This window comes from Astatotilapia calliptera, chromosome 9 (assembly GCF_964374335.1).
Source record: "Astatotilapia calliptera chromosome 9, fAstCal68.1, whole genome shotgun sequence".
Taxonomy (NCBI): domain Eukaryota; kingdom Metazoa; phylum Chordata; class Actinopteri; order Cichliformes; family Cichlidae; genus Astatotilapia; species Astatotilapia calliptera.
This window is the reverse complement of record NC_137430.1, coordinates 16843367-16863140: the sequence shown is the minus strand read 5'-3', so window position 1 is coordinate 16863140 and position 19774 is coordinate 16843367. Positions and strand designations below refer to the sequence as shown.

The following is a 19774-nucleotide window of genomic DNA, read 5'->3' as shown; positions in this document are numbered from 1 at the left end:
TTGATTATTCTAATGGATCTGTTACCATTTTACAATTTGAATACATCATGTGGTGTTAAAAGGTTTTTGGTCACGTCACATGTTTTTGTGATAGAATAGAAAGGAAAAAATTGCAAGTGAAAAAAAGACTTTATTGATATAGCTATTTAAATACAAAAAAAAATTACGTATGACAGTATATGTTGCAGGCGAAGTGTTTTCTAGCACAGATGTATTTTTGAATTAAACCCATGTATAACAAGCTCATTTACACACAAGCTGATCGGATTAACCATTAATGCATATTCTGTTGGCATAATATGCATCAGGACGAGACAACAAACAGATGTTGAGGCTTACTTTACTCAAAATCCACTTAATGGGAACAGCTTGGCACGAGCATGCAAGGAATTAAGTTGATGATTTTTGAGGAGTCACTTTAAGCTATGTATGGCGTTATGTAGGTAAATAAAGATTGGGATCCAAAAACTGTCTTCTAAAAATCTCATCTGTCATGTTGCCAAGTTTAGACTATAAAAGTAAATGATACTTTATCTTGTTTTATGCTTCACATGTAAAGCCGCACTAACAGATTTTCTGGCACGTGAGGAAAAGTGGAAACAGCCTGTAAACACCATTTGATTTGGCAGGCAAGTGTTTACACATCCAGCAGCAAATGCACTAATGTTAGCATTCATTTGGTGTCATGTTTGTGGCCACCAGGATAAAATCCAAAATGAAGAGTTAAAAGAAGCTGTAAAAGTCTGTTTAGCAGGGGTCAGCAGTAAGAATTAAGGACAATCCTCTGCATATAATTAGCTGCTATATACCAACAGGACTTTAAATAGAAACAAAATAGCACCACGATTAAGTATTAACTTTATGATTAAATACCCTTTCTTGCTTTCCACCTCTGCTGCAGAAGCTCAAACGGCACAAACAGCTGAGAGCTCTGCACAATCACAGCAAGCTCAGCCGAAGAGACTCGACCTCCCCTGTGGTGGAATCTATCTGTAAGGGATTTCATCCATCATTCCCCAGTCGTACTCTGTCAACGCTAAAGCTGATGATTGATTGCAAGATTAGTAATTGGATGATTCGAAACTGCAGAAGAACAGACAGAAAAGAAAAAAAAATCTCCACTCACTGATTTCATTTCTCAGCTGAATGAGAGGAGTTTACCCTTGGATGGCTGTAATTTTCTTTTCATTTGTAGCGTGGTTAACATCAAGCTAGCATTTCAATGCTCTTTTGGACGTATAGGTCGATGAGCCAGCTGGTCTTGTAGTTAGTGGTTTCCCTGTGATACTGGCAGAGCAGTGGGCGTCCTCGCTCTGTGTCTTCGCCTCAGAGGTTCAGCAGGCAGGTGTGTTTGTATGAATGGCAAGTCAGTTTTCGACTTTGTGTTCGTGCACAGCCTTAGACAGTGATAGTGTAATTTTGCACCGAGTGAGACAGCCGGCTGCCCGTTAGCCAACCATGTAATTAAAGCTTTAAAAATGTCACCATTCCTCAGTGGTGGGCTTTATGCCCCTTATCGCTGCGGTCCCAGGTGAACGTGCATGTGTCGGTATGAGTTTAGTGTTTGTATTTCCTGCACTGCTGCCAAGTTATTTGTCTGCAAGTCTTTGAGTGTTGTGGCTATTCCCGCGCCACGGCCTTGGATCACTCATCAGATGGCACGGCTCTGGTAGCGCGAAGTGGCTCTTTTTAATACACCTCACGGAGAACAAAGGCTTTTGAAGTGTAAGGAATCTTTTGATGCCAGTTCATTACCTAAGCGGTTAAATTTTGGGGAAATGACAGAAAAATCTTCAAACATCCACAAAAAGGATTATTTTGATCATATTCAAGTTATGCGGGAAAGAAAAACAGAAATCAATCAAGTGTTTTGGGGATTGATGTTGATCTTAAGTATAAGCTGTGGTCGAAGACATTGATGAATTTAGGATTACAGAAGGGCCCAAAAATTTTTAATAACATGGGTGGCAGCAGAAAACACTCCCTTCTCCTTATCAGAGAAGTGACTGCATTACGCTGCTGAGGCGCATATGGAAATATCAGCTCTCAGTGTGATGTTGTTTTTGGACAGCAGTGACAAACTGTGGGTTTCGTCTCTGAGATTTAAGCCACTCCAGCGCTGTAAGGTTGTTTTGACAACTTGGTCCCTGTGAACAGCGCCTTCTTGACACTGAGAGCAGCTCAGACACTAGCCTCGGGGTCTGGGCTGCATGTCAAAGTCAATCAGTGCCTCGGCCGGCCACATTTCTTTTTTTCCTCTCTTTGTTTCGTTTGTTTTTAGAAGGTGACACTGTTACATCCCTCAGCAACAGCCTGGCTATAAAGGTTAGGATAGGTGTGCTGTTTGTGTGATGATGGAAATTGGCACAGAAGGGCTGAGTGTGTGGTTTATAGATCCTGATAGCTGATAATCCTTTTTCCCTGTGTCTGTGCTGCATGTAAATCTCTCAGGGCCTTTTTCACTAAGAAAACATTAAAGAAGCAGTTCAACACTTGAAGGCAAATATGCTGATTCACTTCCTTCAAGACAGGCATAAATCAAAGTGACAAACTGCTATTTTATGGACTTTATTGGAATCTCTTCAGATCTGAGTCAATATTTTTTTTCTGTAGAGCAGTAATGTTTTGTTGCTGCAGAATTAGATACACAGATATAAGGCAAAAAAGAGAGTTTGTACAATTCTAATGAACTTAAAAGTCAGTATTTGGTATGAAGTCAGTATTTGTTCTTTGGTGTGACCACCTTGGTTCTTCAGCACTGTGTTAGGCAAGCTTTATGTAAAAGGTCTTCAGGAACGGTTCTCAAAGCTCTTCTTTGGATGCTGGCTGCCTTTCTCTGTCAAGACACACTGCTTCAGTAGTCCAGGCTCTGGGGAGGCCAATCCATGACTGATCCTGTAACTGCAGTGTGTTTGGGATCATTTTTATGCTGAAAAATGAAGCTGTTGCCAATCAAACACATTCCAGATGCTGTTATCTTTTCTTTGTATATAATTCCATTAATTTTGACAAGATTCTGAGCGCAAGTGGCTGAAATGCAGCCCAGCTGTGGACACTCCATAGGACCTGTTGTCGCTGATTTTCAGCACAGTTCTTGTGTAATTTGGTATACCTCTGCCTTTTCTTCAGTTTCCCTTCCATAAGAATGGCTTCTTGACAGCCGCCCTTTCACTGGGACCATTTCTGAAGAGGCTTCAGTGAACAGTAGATGGATCAGCTGAGCGTCCTCTGTCAGGTCTTTCCACCTGTCCTCTTTCTTTAACTTAACCTACCAGGAGATTTAAAGTTCACCAAATAAAATTGTCTCTCATTTGTTCTTCTGCACAAAAACTCGTGCGCACAGGTGACAACGTGTGGTTTCAATGCATAAATTCTTTAAATTATTATTGGTGCTGGTAGATTGGTGTTGTTATCTTTGGACACAACTTGACTTTCATGTTAAGCTGAGTCTGCCAGCTTCTTATCTCTTTTAACAGACTCTGTATATGAATATTTAGAATATTTAGGGTAAGTGACAAGATTTTTGGTGTGGCTTTCTGATTTCTGCTTATAGTTTGCTTGTAGTTCAGGGTCTTTTGATTGGGCATTTTTTGTGGCCTACTGGTAAACCACTGATTTGAAGAGCAATGGAGGACTGTATTTGCCAAAAATCAAACATAACATCTGTTCATCTGTATTTTTAACACAAATCTGACCTGCGATGTGAAGCACCAACGCACAGCCTTCCCAACAATCACAGTATGACTTTTTTTTAGCACATGGTTGTTTATAAACATCAACAGAACATCTTCTCCAGACTTTTTAAGTAATTAAATAAATAACCAATACTTTCAAGCAATTTACAGTTGTGTTCATCTAAATTCATTTGCAGCATGGTGAACTGCATCAGACTCAGTGGAGGACTTAAAAGGATGAGGTTGTTGATTGACGAGAAACAATATTTGATTTTATTCTAATCTATAGATAGTGGTAAATACTTCTTAAGCACAAATGTTCTCTTTAAAAGAAGTCTATCAATGATGTCTAGGCAACGTTGAAGATGTAACTCAACCAAACATCACAATGACTAGAGGCTGGGAAACACCACCAGCTGAAATGTTTGATATGTTGTCATTCACTCCAGTCAGCAAACTATAATAGGCTTCCAGATTTGGCAGTTTCTTATTTAGCCTAAATAAAAACCAAACAACTTCTCAGTGTGTTACTTCTCAGCTGAGAAGAAAAAAAAACCCACTGAGATGATAAACTCTGTAATTATGAAGTCGGAGTGTAGGTCACGAGCTCTGGCTCTGCCTCGCTTTGACCTAAACTTGAAAGGAAACAGTTCAGGTCTGTACTCTGACCTCGTGTAATGGTTTTGAGTCACAGGTTATATTACAGTACCTCCAGTAATCATAAAAGGAGAAAACAGCAACACAAGCTCCTGCTGGGAATTGCTTTCTGTTGGCATGCGAGAGGATATTTCTCTCTCTTCAGACTTGATGTCACTTTCCTGCCACATTTTGCAGGCTGTTTAAGCCGTGCCTCTCCTGTAGTTGCGTTGATGCACACATGCAGACCGCACTCAGACACGTGCAGCGCAAGTGCTAGAGAGAAAGCAGGCCGAGTAAAAATAACAGCAGAATTTGGGAAGCTCTGGGGAGTTAGGGTGGGACTGTCGTGAAATTGCTGGGTGTGTTTTTGAGCAAGAGTGTGGAAGGAGTTAGTGTGTGTGTTTCTCTGTGGCTCAGTGAGTGTGTGCAAATATGTGCAATGTACGATTTAAGTGGACCAAAGCTATGGTTGTGGCCGGGCGAGTCATCAAGGCTGGTCCAAAAAAAAGCCTTTCTACTCCGTGCAGTACACAGCCTTCTGTATGTTTGAAATTCATTGTGTTTTCCAGCCTGTGGGAAAAGAAGTAAGCATGCAGTACAGGTTGAGCTACTCAGGAGCAATTATCTTAGATCTTAGATTACCTTAGATTGACCCTAAAATAGCAAAAAAGCAACAAAAAAACAAGTTTCAGCGAAAGGTTCGTGAAATGAACTTTAAGCTCTCAAACCGAGGAGGCTGCCTGCAATGTCTCACTGTACCACCAGAGAAGCTCGCGTCTGTTTCTCGTCCCCAGCGCCTGTGTTTCATCAACCATCTCGCCTCCCTCCATATGCTGAGAGCGGAAAACACACAGAAAGTCATGCACTTGTGTTTTCCGAATCTTACTCGGCAGTCCCAAACCCAACAACAGATTGGAATCATCATTCCAGCGAAGGAAAAATAAATTCATTATTTGCTCGATTTACTGTTTGTTCCAATTTCGACCTGTTTGTCGAACAGAATGGAATTTTATCCTCGCAGTCAGATTATGTGCAGGTGAAGATAAAAGACCGGAGCGAGGAATATGCACTGACAAAGAAAGACAGGACGCACCCTGCTGCTGTCGGTCCAAAGTTAAGAAAAGTCTTCTTGGTTTTCACTTGGAGACAAAGCTGTATTTTTTAAATGTCCAAAACAATGTGAAGGAAAACTAATTAGAAAAGATTGAACTTCTAAGGGAAAGTTTTAATCTAAATGAAGAAGCTTGAATCTTACGTATCCACGTTCATGGTGTTAGGGTTTTGTTAGCTTTGGTTCTTTTTGTGTTGTGAGATGACTCTGCCTGTGTCGTCTTCTGCGTTTTCTGTGTCTCAGTTATGGTAAGTCCTGTTTTATTTTAGTAATTGCCATCCTCTTCTTTGTCTTTATCCCTTTTATAGCCTTTATGAGCGCTTTCCAATGAGTTTTCCCAGTGTTCTAGCAGTCAGTTAGTTCCCTGTGTTTTTGTAGTCCACGTCCTCACTCACTCTGTTGTCAGTCTGACAGCAAGATTGACAACAGGAGTCGGGAGGACGCTCCTTTTGTTCTCTCTTTTTTGTCTGAGCTGATGTACTGAGCTCTTCCTGGAGTTTTTGTAGCATGTAGTTTTGTAGTTTGCACTTTGTTCAGCATTCCTGCCTCCAGTGTCCTGCATTGGGTCCTCAGTGTTCATGTAGACCCATGTTCAACATAGCTTTCTTTGCATGAGGTGTCTTGGCAGATCCTAAAACCCACTGTAAGGTAACTGGGTATCACAATGATGGTTAGCACCATTCTTTGTTAACTGAGGCTTTCTTCATTAGACTCTATGATAAGGTCATTAAAACCCTGTCCAAGTCGTAGAGAGATCAAAAATATAAGTTTGCTACAAATAAGGCAAGAAGAGAATGCAGACTGATTATGATTGAGCCTGTAAATTTCATAAAGATAATGCATACATTTTATTTGATTGTTTTACTCATTCTAGCATAGCAGCCACACATAAGAAATCGCAAAGTTTAATCTTCATACTTTTAACTCTTTACCACCTGAAAGTCTAGTAGAAGTATGACTTCAAGTGCTTTTCTGAACTGACCGGTTTCTGTTGTATTTCAGGCCTGCTTATAGAACAAAAATAACACGGTAGTCTCTAATCTAATCTACTTTGTTAGTCTCTAATGGAGTCTATTCTAATGGTTGTAAAACCACATCTTTATTTATATCTACTGAGGTGTCAAAACTCGGCATTAAGGAGTCATCTAAGTGGGGTGAAGAGTTAAACGTGAATCACATTCAGGTCTGACATTTCCATGATGAAGTGTACATAGAAATCTATTATACTTTGGCTACATAAGAATGTAATGAATAGCACAAAAAGTACATTTATGTGTTTTCTCCATCACCTACTGAATCCATTCATTTTAAATTCTTTGGAAGTGAAAACATCCAGTTTGCACAGCTTTAACTTTACTTCATAGCTTTGTGTGATGGTACTTCTACCATAAGACTGACCCATACAGAGCCAGTTCCCTTCGCTGACAATCAGTATCACACTCACAGTGATTTTAGGCTGAAAATCAGAACATAACGTGCTCCATGTGCTTAGCAGGTTTCTATAGTGGTCTAACCAGGATAAAAGAGAGCCACCATTGTGACTCTAAAAACTTTGCCTTTAAGCTGTCTAATCCCTTGCTAACTAACTAATCTTCAAAGTACACCCCTTAAGGAGAAATATAATTTGTTTTTGTCCAAAACTCAAATGTCTGGCAGCCTTTGTAGTCACGTAGCTTTTACACCAGTTCATAAAATTATAAATACGAGTGCAGGAATCTGTGGTAAAAGCTATGCTGTTTAATCGAGACATCAGTGAGAGTGGCAAAGTAAAATATATAATGTATAGGATATAGAGCACACATGCAGAGGCCTGAGTGTGTAACTGTTTACACACTCACTGACTTATTTGATCCAACTGTGGAGAAATTTCGATACAGAGTAAGAAGCTGGAGTGTGAAATGCTTTTGGAGTTGGAGAAAACTGGGAGAGATGTTTACTCAGCAGTGTGTGTGTGTGTGTGTGTGTGTGTGTGTGTGTGTGTGTGTGTGTGTGTGTGTGTGTGTGTGTGTGAGAGAGAGAGAGAGAGAGAGAGAGAGAAAGAGAGAGAGAGAGAGAGGAACCAAACTGTACATTTGCACATTTGATTTGTGCTTCAAAAGCCACACTGTGCAGCAAAGATAAGGTTTTGAAACAAGCCATCTGATCCAAGCGTGCTTTTCAATCCCACTCTTGGAGAGACACAAACAAAATTCTTTGCAAGGAATTAATCTGCCCTCTGATGTGGAGGGTCACCAAGCGGAAAGGGCCCTGCTGTGCTGCGATGAGCCTTTGATGGCAAAATCATCACTCCGTCATTCTCTCTGTCATCCGCTGAGCCTGTGAGACACCCAGCGGACCGAGGTGGACTAAGAGCATAAACACTGAGGGAAGAGGTCAGCGAAAGGTGGAGACAGAGGGGCACGCGGAGGGATAACAATATAAGACAGGGGAAAAAATCAGACCAGTGGCAGTAAGGAAAATCCCATTAGAGCCAGAAAATAACAAAAGTCAGAACACAGGCCAGTCTTTCTGTCAGTCATGTTGTGTTTCACACAGCAGTCATTCACTCAGTCAGGCACCTCATCAGTCTCTCTGTCAGTCAGTCACCTTGTTTGTTACTGGGCCACGTCATTTGTCAGTCATCCTGTCAACCTGGCAGGCGCTTGGTTGTTTGTTGGTTACTCAGTAAAACAGCTAATCGTTTTGGCTACTCAGCTAGTTGGTCAATGCTTGAACGCTTGAGTCATTTGTTTAGCCGTTTATTATTTCATCAGGTCACTTTCTCTACAAATAATTTTGTTCCATCATAATCTAATCTGTCAGTCTGACATTTTAGAAAATAAGACAGTCGGCTGTCCCTTTCAGAGCGACGCATCTCCATTTCTGTGCGCGCTTTGGTCTAAACACAAAATCGCAGAAACCAATTGGCAGACAGAGACACAGAACAACAAACCAACACTGGCAGTAACCCACCTGATAGACAGAGTGATAAACAGGCAAACACCCAGCCAGTCACATTCCAAATACACACATATAAGTCTGCAGCTTTACAAGCGTAGAGCTTTATAAAGCAGCTAGTGTCTTTGTGTGCTCTGCTCTAAAGCACAGTCTGGGTTGATTTTACTGGTGGTGTGCTGTGGGGCCATAGTGAGAGTGAGAGAGGGAGACCAGTGGGAGTGAGAGAAGCATCTATCAGCACCGTGGTGTGACCCCGATCTCACACTCCCCTGACTGTGTTTGGACAGATGGATCATCACTGCACTGCTCACATTTGACAAACGTGCTTACATGTGTGTGTTTGTATGTGTGTGTGTGTGTGCCCCCATGAATGTGTCAGTATGATGAATACAATGCCACCGTTTATTCAGGAGTCTATTCATTATGTATAGTGCAGTTTAACCATCATGAAGTCCCCTTCAGACAAAATCAATAGTGTTGTTAATATGATCCTCTCTGCACTTGTTACTGCAGGAAGACCTCAATTGATTAGTTAGTTAACACCTCAGCTCCTAAAATGCATATGCAAATGTGCGTGAGTGCAGACGGTGCAAATGCGACTGAATGCATTATTTTCTGCGTTTACATTTCGCTTCAAGTGATTTTAGCGAAATTATTCATAGTGTGGTGTCTCAAACAGTTGGCTTAGTAAAGGCATAGAGGTTTCAGTCCAAGACCATCACAGTTTAACACCCTACATAAGATTTCAGTGGATTACATTTGCAGTTTAATCTAAACAAGATGTGACATGATATTAATTAGTGAGCTCAGGGGCGCTGGTACCTGTTTTCCACTGCTTCAAGTCTTCTGCTAAACTGAGCTAACCACCTACTGCCTTCAGCTTTATATTTAATTTAGAAATATGAACATGACCCCCCTAATTATTCCACTAAGTTCTGACATCAAAGTATATGTTAACAAAGATGTGGTTTGGTGACCATTAGAATCCGGTCGTTAAGTGATGACGTGACGAATCCTACTTCCAGGCCTAAAGTAGTCTGCGTTTAATATGGCTTTTGTGTTGTTAACATGTTTAATGTTTTGTATTTTCTTCTATTTAATCTCAAAAAGCTCCTAAAACAGTCAGTGATCACTGTTGACCTCCCTCGGCTTTTATTACCGCTAATCATTTATTTAAGCTCAGTTTTTAAAACCTTAGGATGTAACTACAGCCCAGCCCATGCAGCAGTATATGAATGACTAACCTCGTATTGTGGATGGATTATCTCAGTTGTTCTCCTGGCTGAAGTTTGGTCCTTTTACAGCATCCTGCCATGCCATGTTTATATTATGCTAACATAGCTGTGTCACTAGCGGTCACGTAGCACATCATTATATACCAGCTAGCCAAACTTCAGTAACCCTACAAACGTCACTGCTGTTCAGTTTTCTGTCTTCATTTATGTTGGAAGTGATAACAGAGCTGTACGTTTTAATTTGTTTCCAAAACCCCGCAGACAGGACATGCTATATTGTATTTAGATAGAAGCTAGCGAGCTAACTTCCTGCTAACATCTAACTCCATTAAATGTCATAAATTCAGTTTTCATGGATGCCTGGATGTTAAACTCAATTGTTACACCTGATAGAGCAGAACGCTGATCATTTTATTAAAGATGAAAGACTTTAGAGTTTTTCAACTCTCAGTAATGCCATAGTGATCGTTTGATATATGGACCTGCAGCGGAGTTTAGGCCCAGACACGGCTAGTGACGTCAGACTGAACGACCGGATAGTTTCCTGCATAGGCATAGGTCACTCTCACTTACTTCTGATACAAAGCCAGCCATTTTATTCTACAAGGAGGCCTGAAATATGACTGAAGCTCCTCTGTTCAGAAAAGAGCATCAACCAAATAGGCTTTCAAGGGGTAAAGTGTTCATTAAAGTGGTAGCTGGAGGTTGATAGCCGCCACTAAGAAATCAATTGCTAAAGGTGCTGTGACTCAGACCTAGAGACTGGTCAGCAACCCCTTCATGACCACTATTCACTAAGGAACATTGTGTATTCCCTGACTGGTTGGTAAAAACGCCCCTGCAATTGCTTTGGTCATGAGTAGCTTGCCAAAGTCATCCACAGTTTGCATGGAACTGCTCTCCAAGCAGCAGTGGAACTGTGAAAAGTATGACAGTTATGGTGCTTATTATTGTCAAAAAGGATCATATATAAATGTGTGATTGACCAGTTGTGAGTTGGGTAGCGTGCTGTTTCCCTCTATTTCACAGTCAGATCTTTCTCATGCACATAAAACCTGGTTTTGATAAGTTAAGGTGGGGATGGCGAATATGCCCAGCTTCTGGCTTCACAATAGCTGGTAACCCACCCACTTCACTAACTCATGTACCAATGACTAATCCATGTTTTATATTCGATCCTGTAATCTTAACAACTTCTACATCTTTCACTTTTTAAAGTAAAAGCTGTAGAAGTTGTTAAGTAGAAGTTGAAGGTGGTATTCTTACACAGCCCTTGAATAAAACAAAGTAATTATCATTTATCATTCAATTTACTTTTTTGAATATGAATTAACCTGACTTCAATAGGACATTATGTACATATGTACTGTCTAATTACAATAATTATACAGAAAATTACTTATGCAAGCTTTAAATTCCTTCCATTTATCAAATGTCATTTACTGAGCAGTCCATGACAGCGCTTCAATGTTAATTATAGTTATATACTTATACCTATACTAATCAGAATATAGAGCTACTGCAGGGGTGGGGAGAAAGACAGAGAAAAATTGTTCTGTTTGAGTTATTGCTGATATTTTTGAGCCTTTTAAATGTTGCATTTGACATTAACTAAAAAGCAGCTGCACTTACACTTGGTCTCCTTCTGTAGCTAGCTTGTCTTGAAGATAAGCACCATGATTGCAAGTTTATTGACACGAACATTCATGAACCTGCTCTACTGAGAGACATGATAAGGGGGAAAAGGATGTGTGGCCAGTGACAATAGTGTCTCTCTACTGGAAGCAACAAAAGCCTGCTGTATACACACACACACACACACACACACACACACACACACACACACACACACACATTATTATCTTGCGTGACATTATTAAACTGCCAGTCAGATTTATCCAATTATAATTAAGGTGCTTTAACACCTTTCTAGATTGTTCCAGCCCACTTTACCCTCTGACCTTAATTGGGGTCTGCTGTCATCCATTCATGCTGAATATAGGCTCATGAATCAACAAGACAATAGCACTAATGAATTCAATTCAGTTCAGGTCAGTTTTATTTATATAGCACTAAATCACAACAACTAGACAACCCCCTATGAGCAAGCACTTGGTGACAGTGGGAAGGAAAAACTCCCTATTAACAGGAAGAAAGCATTTGCCACAACCAGCTGTGGGTGATGAGAGGGAGACGAGGCAAAAGACACATTGTGGACGAGAGCCAGAGTTTAGTCATTTGTAGTGATTAGAGTCAAAGTGGTGTACAAACACTCACAGACTGCAAAGAAGTGAGTGAAGAAGAAATGCTGTCAAAACATTTAGCTCACAAAGCTCAACACTTCCCCGGGTTGCATACGGCTCTCTACATACATTTCATATGACATCATTTATACCATGTTAAGTTTTTATGTGACTTCTACTCCCTCTGCTCTGTGCCCTGAATACACCGGGTGTTATCCATCACCAGGTCCCCGGGTGCTGTAAAATGCACTGGCCGTGTACATGTGTTCTTGTCTAGCATTGAGAATAGTAGTGGGTGGTGGTGGAGGCGTGTATTAATGCCCTGGAGATGATTTAGAGTTAAACCACCGAACAGCAGAGCTCTCTTCCAGTTTTCTCCCATAGGACAAGTCAGTGGCTTGTGGTGAGTTACAGAGAAAATAGGATCCAGTCAGAAATCACTTCAAGTGAAACAACAGCTTAAATGGTTTCTCTTTAAATAATGCAACAGCTCATGTGGTCATAAATCAGGTTTCTGTGGGTCTTTGAAGTGACATATGCATTTTTAAAATTTATGGCTCAAATGTTTTTAGCCTCTAGATCTTAATTGTTTTGCCATGTAATGAGAGGTTTTCATTGGAGTTGGCTTTCATGTGAATAGGCAGAATAGGCAGTACTGTGCAAAAGTCTTGAGCTACCCCTTGTTTCTCTTTATTACGCTTACAAGGAGTCTTTTAAAGTGGACTTGAGCAACATGAGTGAAAAATCCAAATTTGAATTTTTGGGTTCACAATGTCATCAATATGTGGCAGAGCTCAAAAAAGAAAACAGTGAGTGTCTACAGCTATGTATAAAACAGAGACTCTCTCATGGTTTGGAGCTGCATTTCGGCCAGTGGTGTTGGAGATCTTTTCAATGGATGCAATTATGAACCCAGAAATGTACGGTCAGACTTTGATCCACTATCTAATATCATCTGGAAAGCATCTGATATGCCTCATTTGTCAGGATGACAGTGATGCCAAACACACTGCCAATGCAGTAAAAGCATACCTGAATAGAAAAAAACATGCAGTAGAGCACTATCCATCATAGATCGGCCTCCCCAGATCCCAGACATCAACATTATTGAAGAATATTGACATTAACAAGAACAAAGAAAGCTTTGGATATCCTTGAAGCAACCTGGACAATTATACCTGAAGACTGTTAATAGATATTACAAAAAAAGTTTGCCTAAAAGAGTTCGGGCTATGTTGAAGAATAAAGGCGGTCATACCAAATATTGACTTTCAAGGTCAGAATTCTACTGACTCAATTTTCACTTCACATGCTGTGTTTCCATGTATGAAGTTTCTGCACCTATTTCTTATAAAATCTAGAGAAATGTCTTGATGAGCAGATCTACATGTATTAATCAACTTAATAAACATTCCCACTATTGTGGTGACCAGCAGATGAATTACACCAAATGAGTGCATACGACCATAAACTTTAGCGCATCCTGAACACTACATTTACCTTGAAATGAAGGCATATTAAAAATTTTAACATCCTGTAACTCAGTGGAACACAGAGAGCACACGAAATGATGAAGAAACAGATAAAAGGGACTGGTTACACAATAGCATGTATTTTTAAATAGCGCAACAAACTGTGCTCAAATGAGATGGCAGTGTTTTGTTTTCCGTGTGCGTGCATGCAGGGATGTTTGAGATGACGGGAGGTTACATGCAGGATTGTTACTGAGGGAGCGAGGCCAACAAAGGGCGCTCAACCTGCTGGCCCTGGCTTAAGCTCCTGTCAGCTAACCCTCTGTATGGGTGTGAATGTGTGTGTGCGTGTTTGTGTTGGGGGACCAGCAAATACGCTCACAGAAATCCATGTGAATAACCGAGCCCTTTTAAATCTCTGACCACATACACACACAAGACTGTAAAAACATCCATAATCTCATTTCCTAAATCGGGTTCACCTCTGCGCTCAGAAGATTATGAAATATTTTCCCTAAGTGAATGCAGGCAGAAAAGGTTGTAAGGCTGCATGAGAAATGACAAGAATAATGTCCAAGCCAGCAGACTAGCAACAGGTAAAATAGCTTTTTAGTGGGCAAAACATTGCTAAAGAGTGTCAAAGAAACTAGCAGACAAAGAAAGGTGCCATGTAAAGCGACAGGTTGACTAAAGCAAAATTTAGAAAGAGTACAGAAGCTGACGCATGAACCGTCAAGACGAAAGGGAAATGGAACAGAGAGAGGCAACTGGCGCTGGCTGTCACTTGCTTTCCCTTCTGTAGATGACAGGTGTTTTACATTACTCTGCGGGTGAGAGCAACACATATATCTGCACCGCCTGCACCTTTACACACCGGACTCAGAGCGAATTCCATATCGCCCCCTCGACCGTGGAGCTTATTCATGCACACTAAGGCCAGAGTAAACTTTTCATTCAAGGAGAAAATGAAATAATACCGCCACACTATCGGCATTATGGTTTTCACTTGAAAGCAGGAGTAGGTGTCTTATATTCTACCCCACAGCCACTCCAAGCTTTCCAGCACTAAGGGGGATTCATACTTCAGAGAGAAGTGGAGCTCTGTGGAGCGCAAATGTTCACACCAATTCTTTTTTTCTTAGCTTGCGAACAGCTAGCTTTTCTTTTTCTATATTTGACTGTTTTCCCACAAGCAACACAAAGATGAACTTTTACTTTTCCTTATTTGCAACCTACCGTTCGTAATAAATGAACTGTGCATGCTCCAGAAAATACAATTTCTTCCACTGGCTGGACAACAGATGAAAAGCCTATTTCACATGCAATAAAAATAATAAGAGTTTTCCACAGGTTCAGCTGCTCTATTATGAAAACCTAAAGCAATGCCTTCCATCACTTGCACTTTACAGCTAAGACCACGAGTATCTTTGCTCACTCCACCGCACACGCTGCTCCTAATGTCGTATACAGTCAGAAAGACTTGCTCCTCCGCTGCGCACAGCATGCATCTTTCTTGGTATTAGCATCACATAAGTGATTAAAAAGTAATGATGTCAGTGGTCTAGACTGCTCATCAATTCACCCCCACAAAGAAAGAAATCAGGAACAATTGAGTTGTGCAAACTGCTTTGTTTGTCTCACAGCGAATGACTACAGGACGCGCGAGTCTGCTGTGTGCATTATGTAATAATTACGTCTGCGCATTGGAGGGTTTGGCTGTGAATAAAAATGTGTCAGATGTGCAGCCGCTATAGGATGTAATTGAGCCACAGGAGTGCTGTGCTGCTCAGTGTGTATATCAGTCACAAAGGCACAAAAGAATGATGAAAAACACATGAATACCCTATTCTTCCTTCGTCGTTAGAGACAGCAAAGCTTCTCTGCAGTGGGCGCAAGGACCTGCACAAAAGGGCATTTAATGTCAGATATTAGAGGGTAGACAAACACTGCCCTTTGGGTGATAATGCATACCACGTCTGACTGACCGCGGTGGTGTCAGAGGTGTGAGAAGTGAGGTCTCACAGTGCAGACGAGCACCCTGCTGTTTCCCAGCACAAACTCTGCACACTTTTCCCTGAAAATCTGTCACACTCTCTATTCTTCACACCTCACTCCCCTGCTCCCTTTTGGTAAGGATTTATATTTGCAGCTTTTCATCTCCTGAGGGGAATGCTGCGCGCTGAGTGTAGCGATACAGAGGGGCTGTATAAGATTTTCAGCACGCGGATTAAATCAAATGTGAAATAAACCTTTGTTAAAACCTACATCTGTCTCTTTCTCCTTCTGTCTCTCCAGGTGTGTCTCCCCAATGCGCTTGGCCCTTGAGGCCTGAGGAGAAGTGAGCCAAGCCCAGGCCCCCATGGGACGCCCTGTTATCCAGCATGCACTGCTGCTTCTGCAGTGCATGCTGGTCCTACGGCCTGGAGGTGTGGCCGGCAGGAGAGGGCCAGTGCTGCTGCCTGAATCACCCTGTTACAGGACGGAGCACCCACTCGTCCCACACTCAGGTAGGTGGTTTAAGAAATGCGCTCTCTTGACGTCATCAGAGCGACTCGTTCCATTTTTCCCCCTCCATTCATAAATATCTGAAGTTTTCTCATCAGTTATACTCATTTCCTTTTCCACTCTTAGCAAGGTTAAACTTGTAAACCATACATGTTTCTGAATGGTTTCATTATTTCAGTTCTGTTGCTAAGAGACATAAACAACCTTGCACACACGTCACGTTGATTGCGATGAACAAAGTTAAAGAAAGTACACAAAGCTTGTAAAGAGTTTGTCTTGTTAGAGCAGTTTTTCTCACACTCTTATGAAATGCTGTTGTAATTATCACTCTAGAAAACACCGTCGTCGCATTTGCTGCCTGGCAAGTTTTAATCTGTGTAAAAGTCATTTTAAATGCACTCAGCACTTTGAAAAATGTTCAGATCCGCAGCCCTGGAGAGCAATGAGCCTAAACCTTTGATTGCATTACAGACATGAGGTAAGCGTACTTCTAAAGCCTAACTCACATTTACTACATTTAATGTGAATTAACTGTTCACCAAACCTCTGCCAAACAGTGAACATCCAATTATATCTTAGCAGCTGTAATTAGGCACTTCAGGCCTGTCAAACTGTGGATTTTTCCACCAGTTTTAATGTTATTTAAATGCAGAGTGATACTGCCTGTGGTGTGGGTTTTCTTTCTTTCTTTTTTTGTATTTAAAAGAGCAAAAATCCAAGTATGGAAATAAGTCTCTTCTCTAATGTTTCCAGCTCACCAACTTTCTGCACACAGTACAACACTATTATTATTATTATTATTATTATTATTATTATTATTATTATTATTATCTGAAGTGTACAGCTTAAGCATTTACTCTATAAAGTAATTTGAATCACAGTCATCAAACAGTCATGTTAAATAACTTTACACACAATGATGAAAAGCTTGAACAGGTTTTGAGACTGAGGATGATCTATCATAACAAAAAATTATCTCGAGAACATCGTCTGCAGCATCTGGAGGTTTTTCTCTATTTTTAACATTACATCAATTTTTTTATTTTCTGAAACCTTGACCACTATGGTTCTTAGGAGGCTCTGGGATTTCCTCTCACTAAAGAGCTTACAGAACTAAGAAATGAAATGCTGAGACAATCCTCCCAGCTCCACTTCCAGGGGAGAAATGTTCTCTGATTATCAATGAAGAAGCTCTGGTAATTTCAGTCTCTGGTAAGCAGGATTTAGATCAAATGTCAGATTGTCTGTTTTAGATGAAGATTCAGTGTTGATTTTACCATTTACATAAAAAATTATTACCATAGGTAACTACATTGATGTCACATGTTGGTTTCTGAAATCCTGTTTCATCCTGTCTAGTTGAGCATTTTCACTGTTGCCACCTTGGCGTATTAGTTAATATAACGAGAGGCATGTGGTTGATCAAACGTATCAGTCACAAGTTGTTAGCCAATAAGAAACAGAAATGAACAAAAGTATGGGCAAGATTTACAAAATTCACCAAATCTTCTATTCAATATGACCCAAAATGAGTGACTGGGACCATAAACTCAGAAGACAGTAAGAGTTCACAGAGCTCAAGTCAGAAAGATATTTTCTCATAGACTTCTGTTGAAGTCTGCAGTTATGCGGCAACTAGTCACACGACTACTAACCACATCTGGTTAACTTGTTCCCCTTGTTTAAAATCATTGTTGCAATGCAGGGTCAAGTGAATAAGCCTGAACTAGATTATGTTTGAATTCTTACAATCTTGACAGATAAGAGGGTGAACAACGAAAAAGCCCAATGCAGCTTCTGTTTAAGAGACTATTTTATAAGACTTTTACTTTAAGCAAGTACAACCAGAAACATTCAAACGTCGAGACCTTAATTATCCAGCTCATAAATTTTACAGATTTCATCAAGCAAAATTAATGATCGCTGACTAGCTACTATGGGTGGGGCCTGTTTTTTTGGTTTTTTTGTCTTTGTCAGACTGAAATCAAGGACTCATTGTTTAAAAAAAGAAAAAAAAAGTATTGCCTAATACTAAAAATTTACAACAATTGAAATGTGCAAACATAGCATGTGAAAAGAGAAAGACTAGCAGCAATTAATGAAACTAGCAGTTAGAAAAAGGACACTTATGGATTTTTCTGGTTATGTCCTCTTGGAACGATCCAGCTCTAATCTGTAATTACAACATTTCTTGCTGTCTAGGAAAAGTTCACCTCCTTTATTAACTTCCTCTTTGTTCCACAAGGCAGACGGTGCCTTTGTTATGGGCCTTTTGCTACATGGCTCTGCAGTTTTTAGATACAGTATGTTCTGCATCCGATTTCATTGTCCTCACTCTCTGTCATACTTTTCTATTGAACAGCTAAACTGTAATGAAACGCTGTGAATCCAAGTCGACTGAAGGTATCAATAGCGATCAATGCAGTTCTGTCTAGCCGCTGCGAGGCAGCAGAAATGTCATTGAGCTGTTTTCATTACAACAGAGCCCCAGTCACATAATCTCATAGCATTCTGTCTGGGTAAAATTGACTGGAAGAGCAAGGTCACTGCATGTGATCCACACGCATGCATAGACTCATATTCCGAATAACCACCCACCTATAACCCTAATTCTCCCTCACGCTGTCTCCCTTCCTAATCTTTGTCACTTCATTGTTAGCTGAGCCGATGCTCTTCCCTCTGCACCGATTGAGTGCAATGATGATGACTAACTGCCCAGCTAATGCAATACCTTCATACCTTGTGCTTTCTGCGTGGGGAGGATCAGACATCAGCTGGTGGGTCAGCTGTGGTCATTGCGTTTGTGTTCTCTAATGTACCAGATTGGCCCATTAAGCTTCAGTGGGTTAATGCTTTGGTTGAAATATAGGAGCATTAATAAAGAGGGTCGACATTTTAGTTAGCATTCAGACACGGTTCAGCAACACAGAGCCGACTGAACAGAGGAAGAGAAAGGCAAGTACAGAAGTCTTTAGTGAGTGATTAGCTGTGGTGATACAGTTGCTTCTTAATGCAAAGAGTCTTTAGAGCTTCTTTGGGGAGTTATTAAATAAAAGTAGATGATGTATGGTTAAAAGCTAAAAGGTTGACTCACCAAATTACAAAAGCATTTAAGGTTTTATGCCAATACAGTTGACATTAACTATACATAAAGTATGTTAACCGTTGTATTATGAGGCTAAGATAAGATATTAAGTGCGAAGATATCAGCTCATGGCAGCAAGCTCACCAAAGCTAAAGACTGTATGGGAGTACCACACAGACACAGAAACCTGCTAATTAGTGCTTCTTAACGCTAAATACTATAATAGTGTGCACCAAAGCAGCCTTGGACAGTCTATTACTACAATTAACCACACAGAAAGTCATATTATCTCTTTGATAATTGCACACAAAAAAACTTTCACAACAAGGTTGAGACGTTTAGTTCAGTGACTAATCATCAGAGGTGAGGCCTAGCAGACAGCTGCTGGCCACAGCTGCCTGTGTCGGTGTCAACCTGTTAATTAAAACAGCCAAATCCCTAACTTTAAGCCTTATTACATTTGAGTATATGAGTGAATTAAAAAAATAACAGCTCTTCCACCCCTTCTCACGAAGGGATGCATTAGCTTTAAAGGCTAATCTATTTAAAAGTAATGCTTTGGCTTGGTAGGCTTTGAAATGTTTGTTTATGCTATAAATCTGGACATTTCCACACGAGTATCTAAGGGGACTGACTCTCTCCTGGAGTCTTTTTCAAGCGGTCATTCAGAACGACAGTTTTTGGCGCTTCGGGTGGTTTATGTTTTTTTAGCCATGGAGATGTGGCATTTGTGAGTGTGTTTTGCCGCAGCGACTTTGTAGCAAAAAATCGATGTTTAGGAAAACATCTCTGTGGAAAAGTATAGTGCATGGCATATAATTATAACATTTAAATTCATTAGAATTGGACAGGATTTGGAGCTAAGTGCTGGTT

At 40.5% G+C, this 19774-nt stretch overlaps 1 protein-coding gene across 3 annotated transcripts in view; it reads left to right on the top strand.

Moving 5' to 3' along the window:
* Nucleotides 1–19774, top strand: part of sema5a (sema domain, seven thrombospondin repeats (type 1 and type 1-like), transmembrane domain (TM) and short cytoplasmic domain, (semaphorin) 5A) — a 153240-nt gene that overhangs the window by 29489 nt on the left and 103977 nt on the right. For all 3 annotated transcript variants that reach the window (XR_003273311.2, XM_080306468.1, XM_026179438.2), the window contains exon 2: nucleotides 15607–15818. Coding sequence is in view for 2 of the 3 variants with exons in the window: in XM_080306468.1 (XP_080162594.1) it covers nucleotides 15671–15818 (148 nt within the window). In the remaining variant the exon portion in view is untranslated. The remainder of the gene's footprint in view (nucleotides 1–15606; nucleotides 15819–19774) is intronic.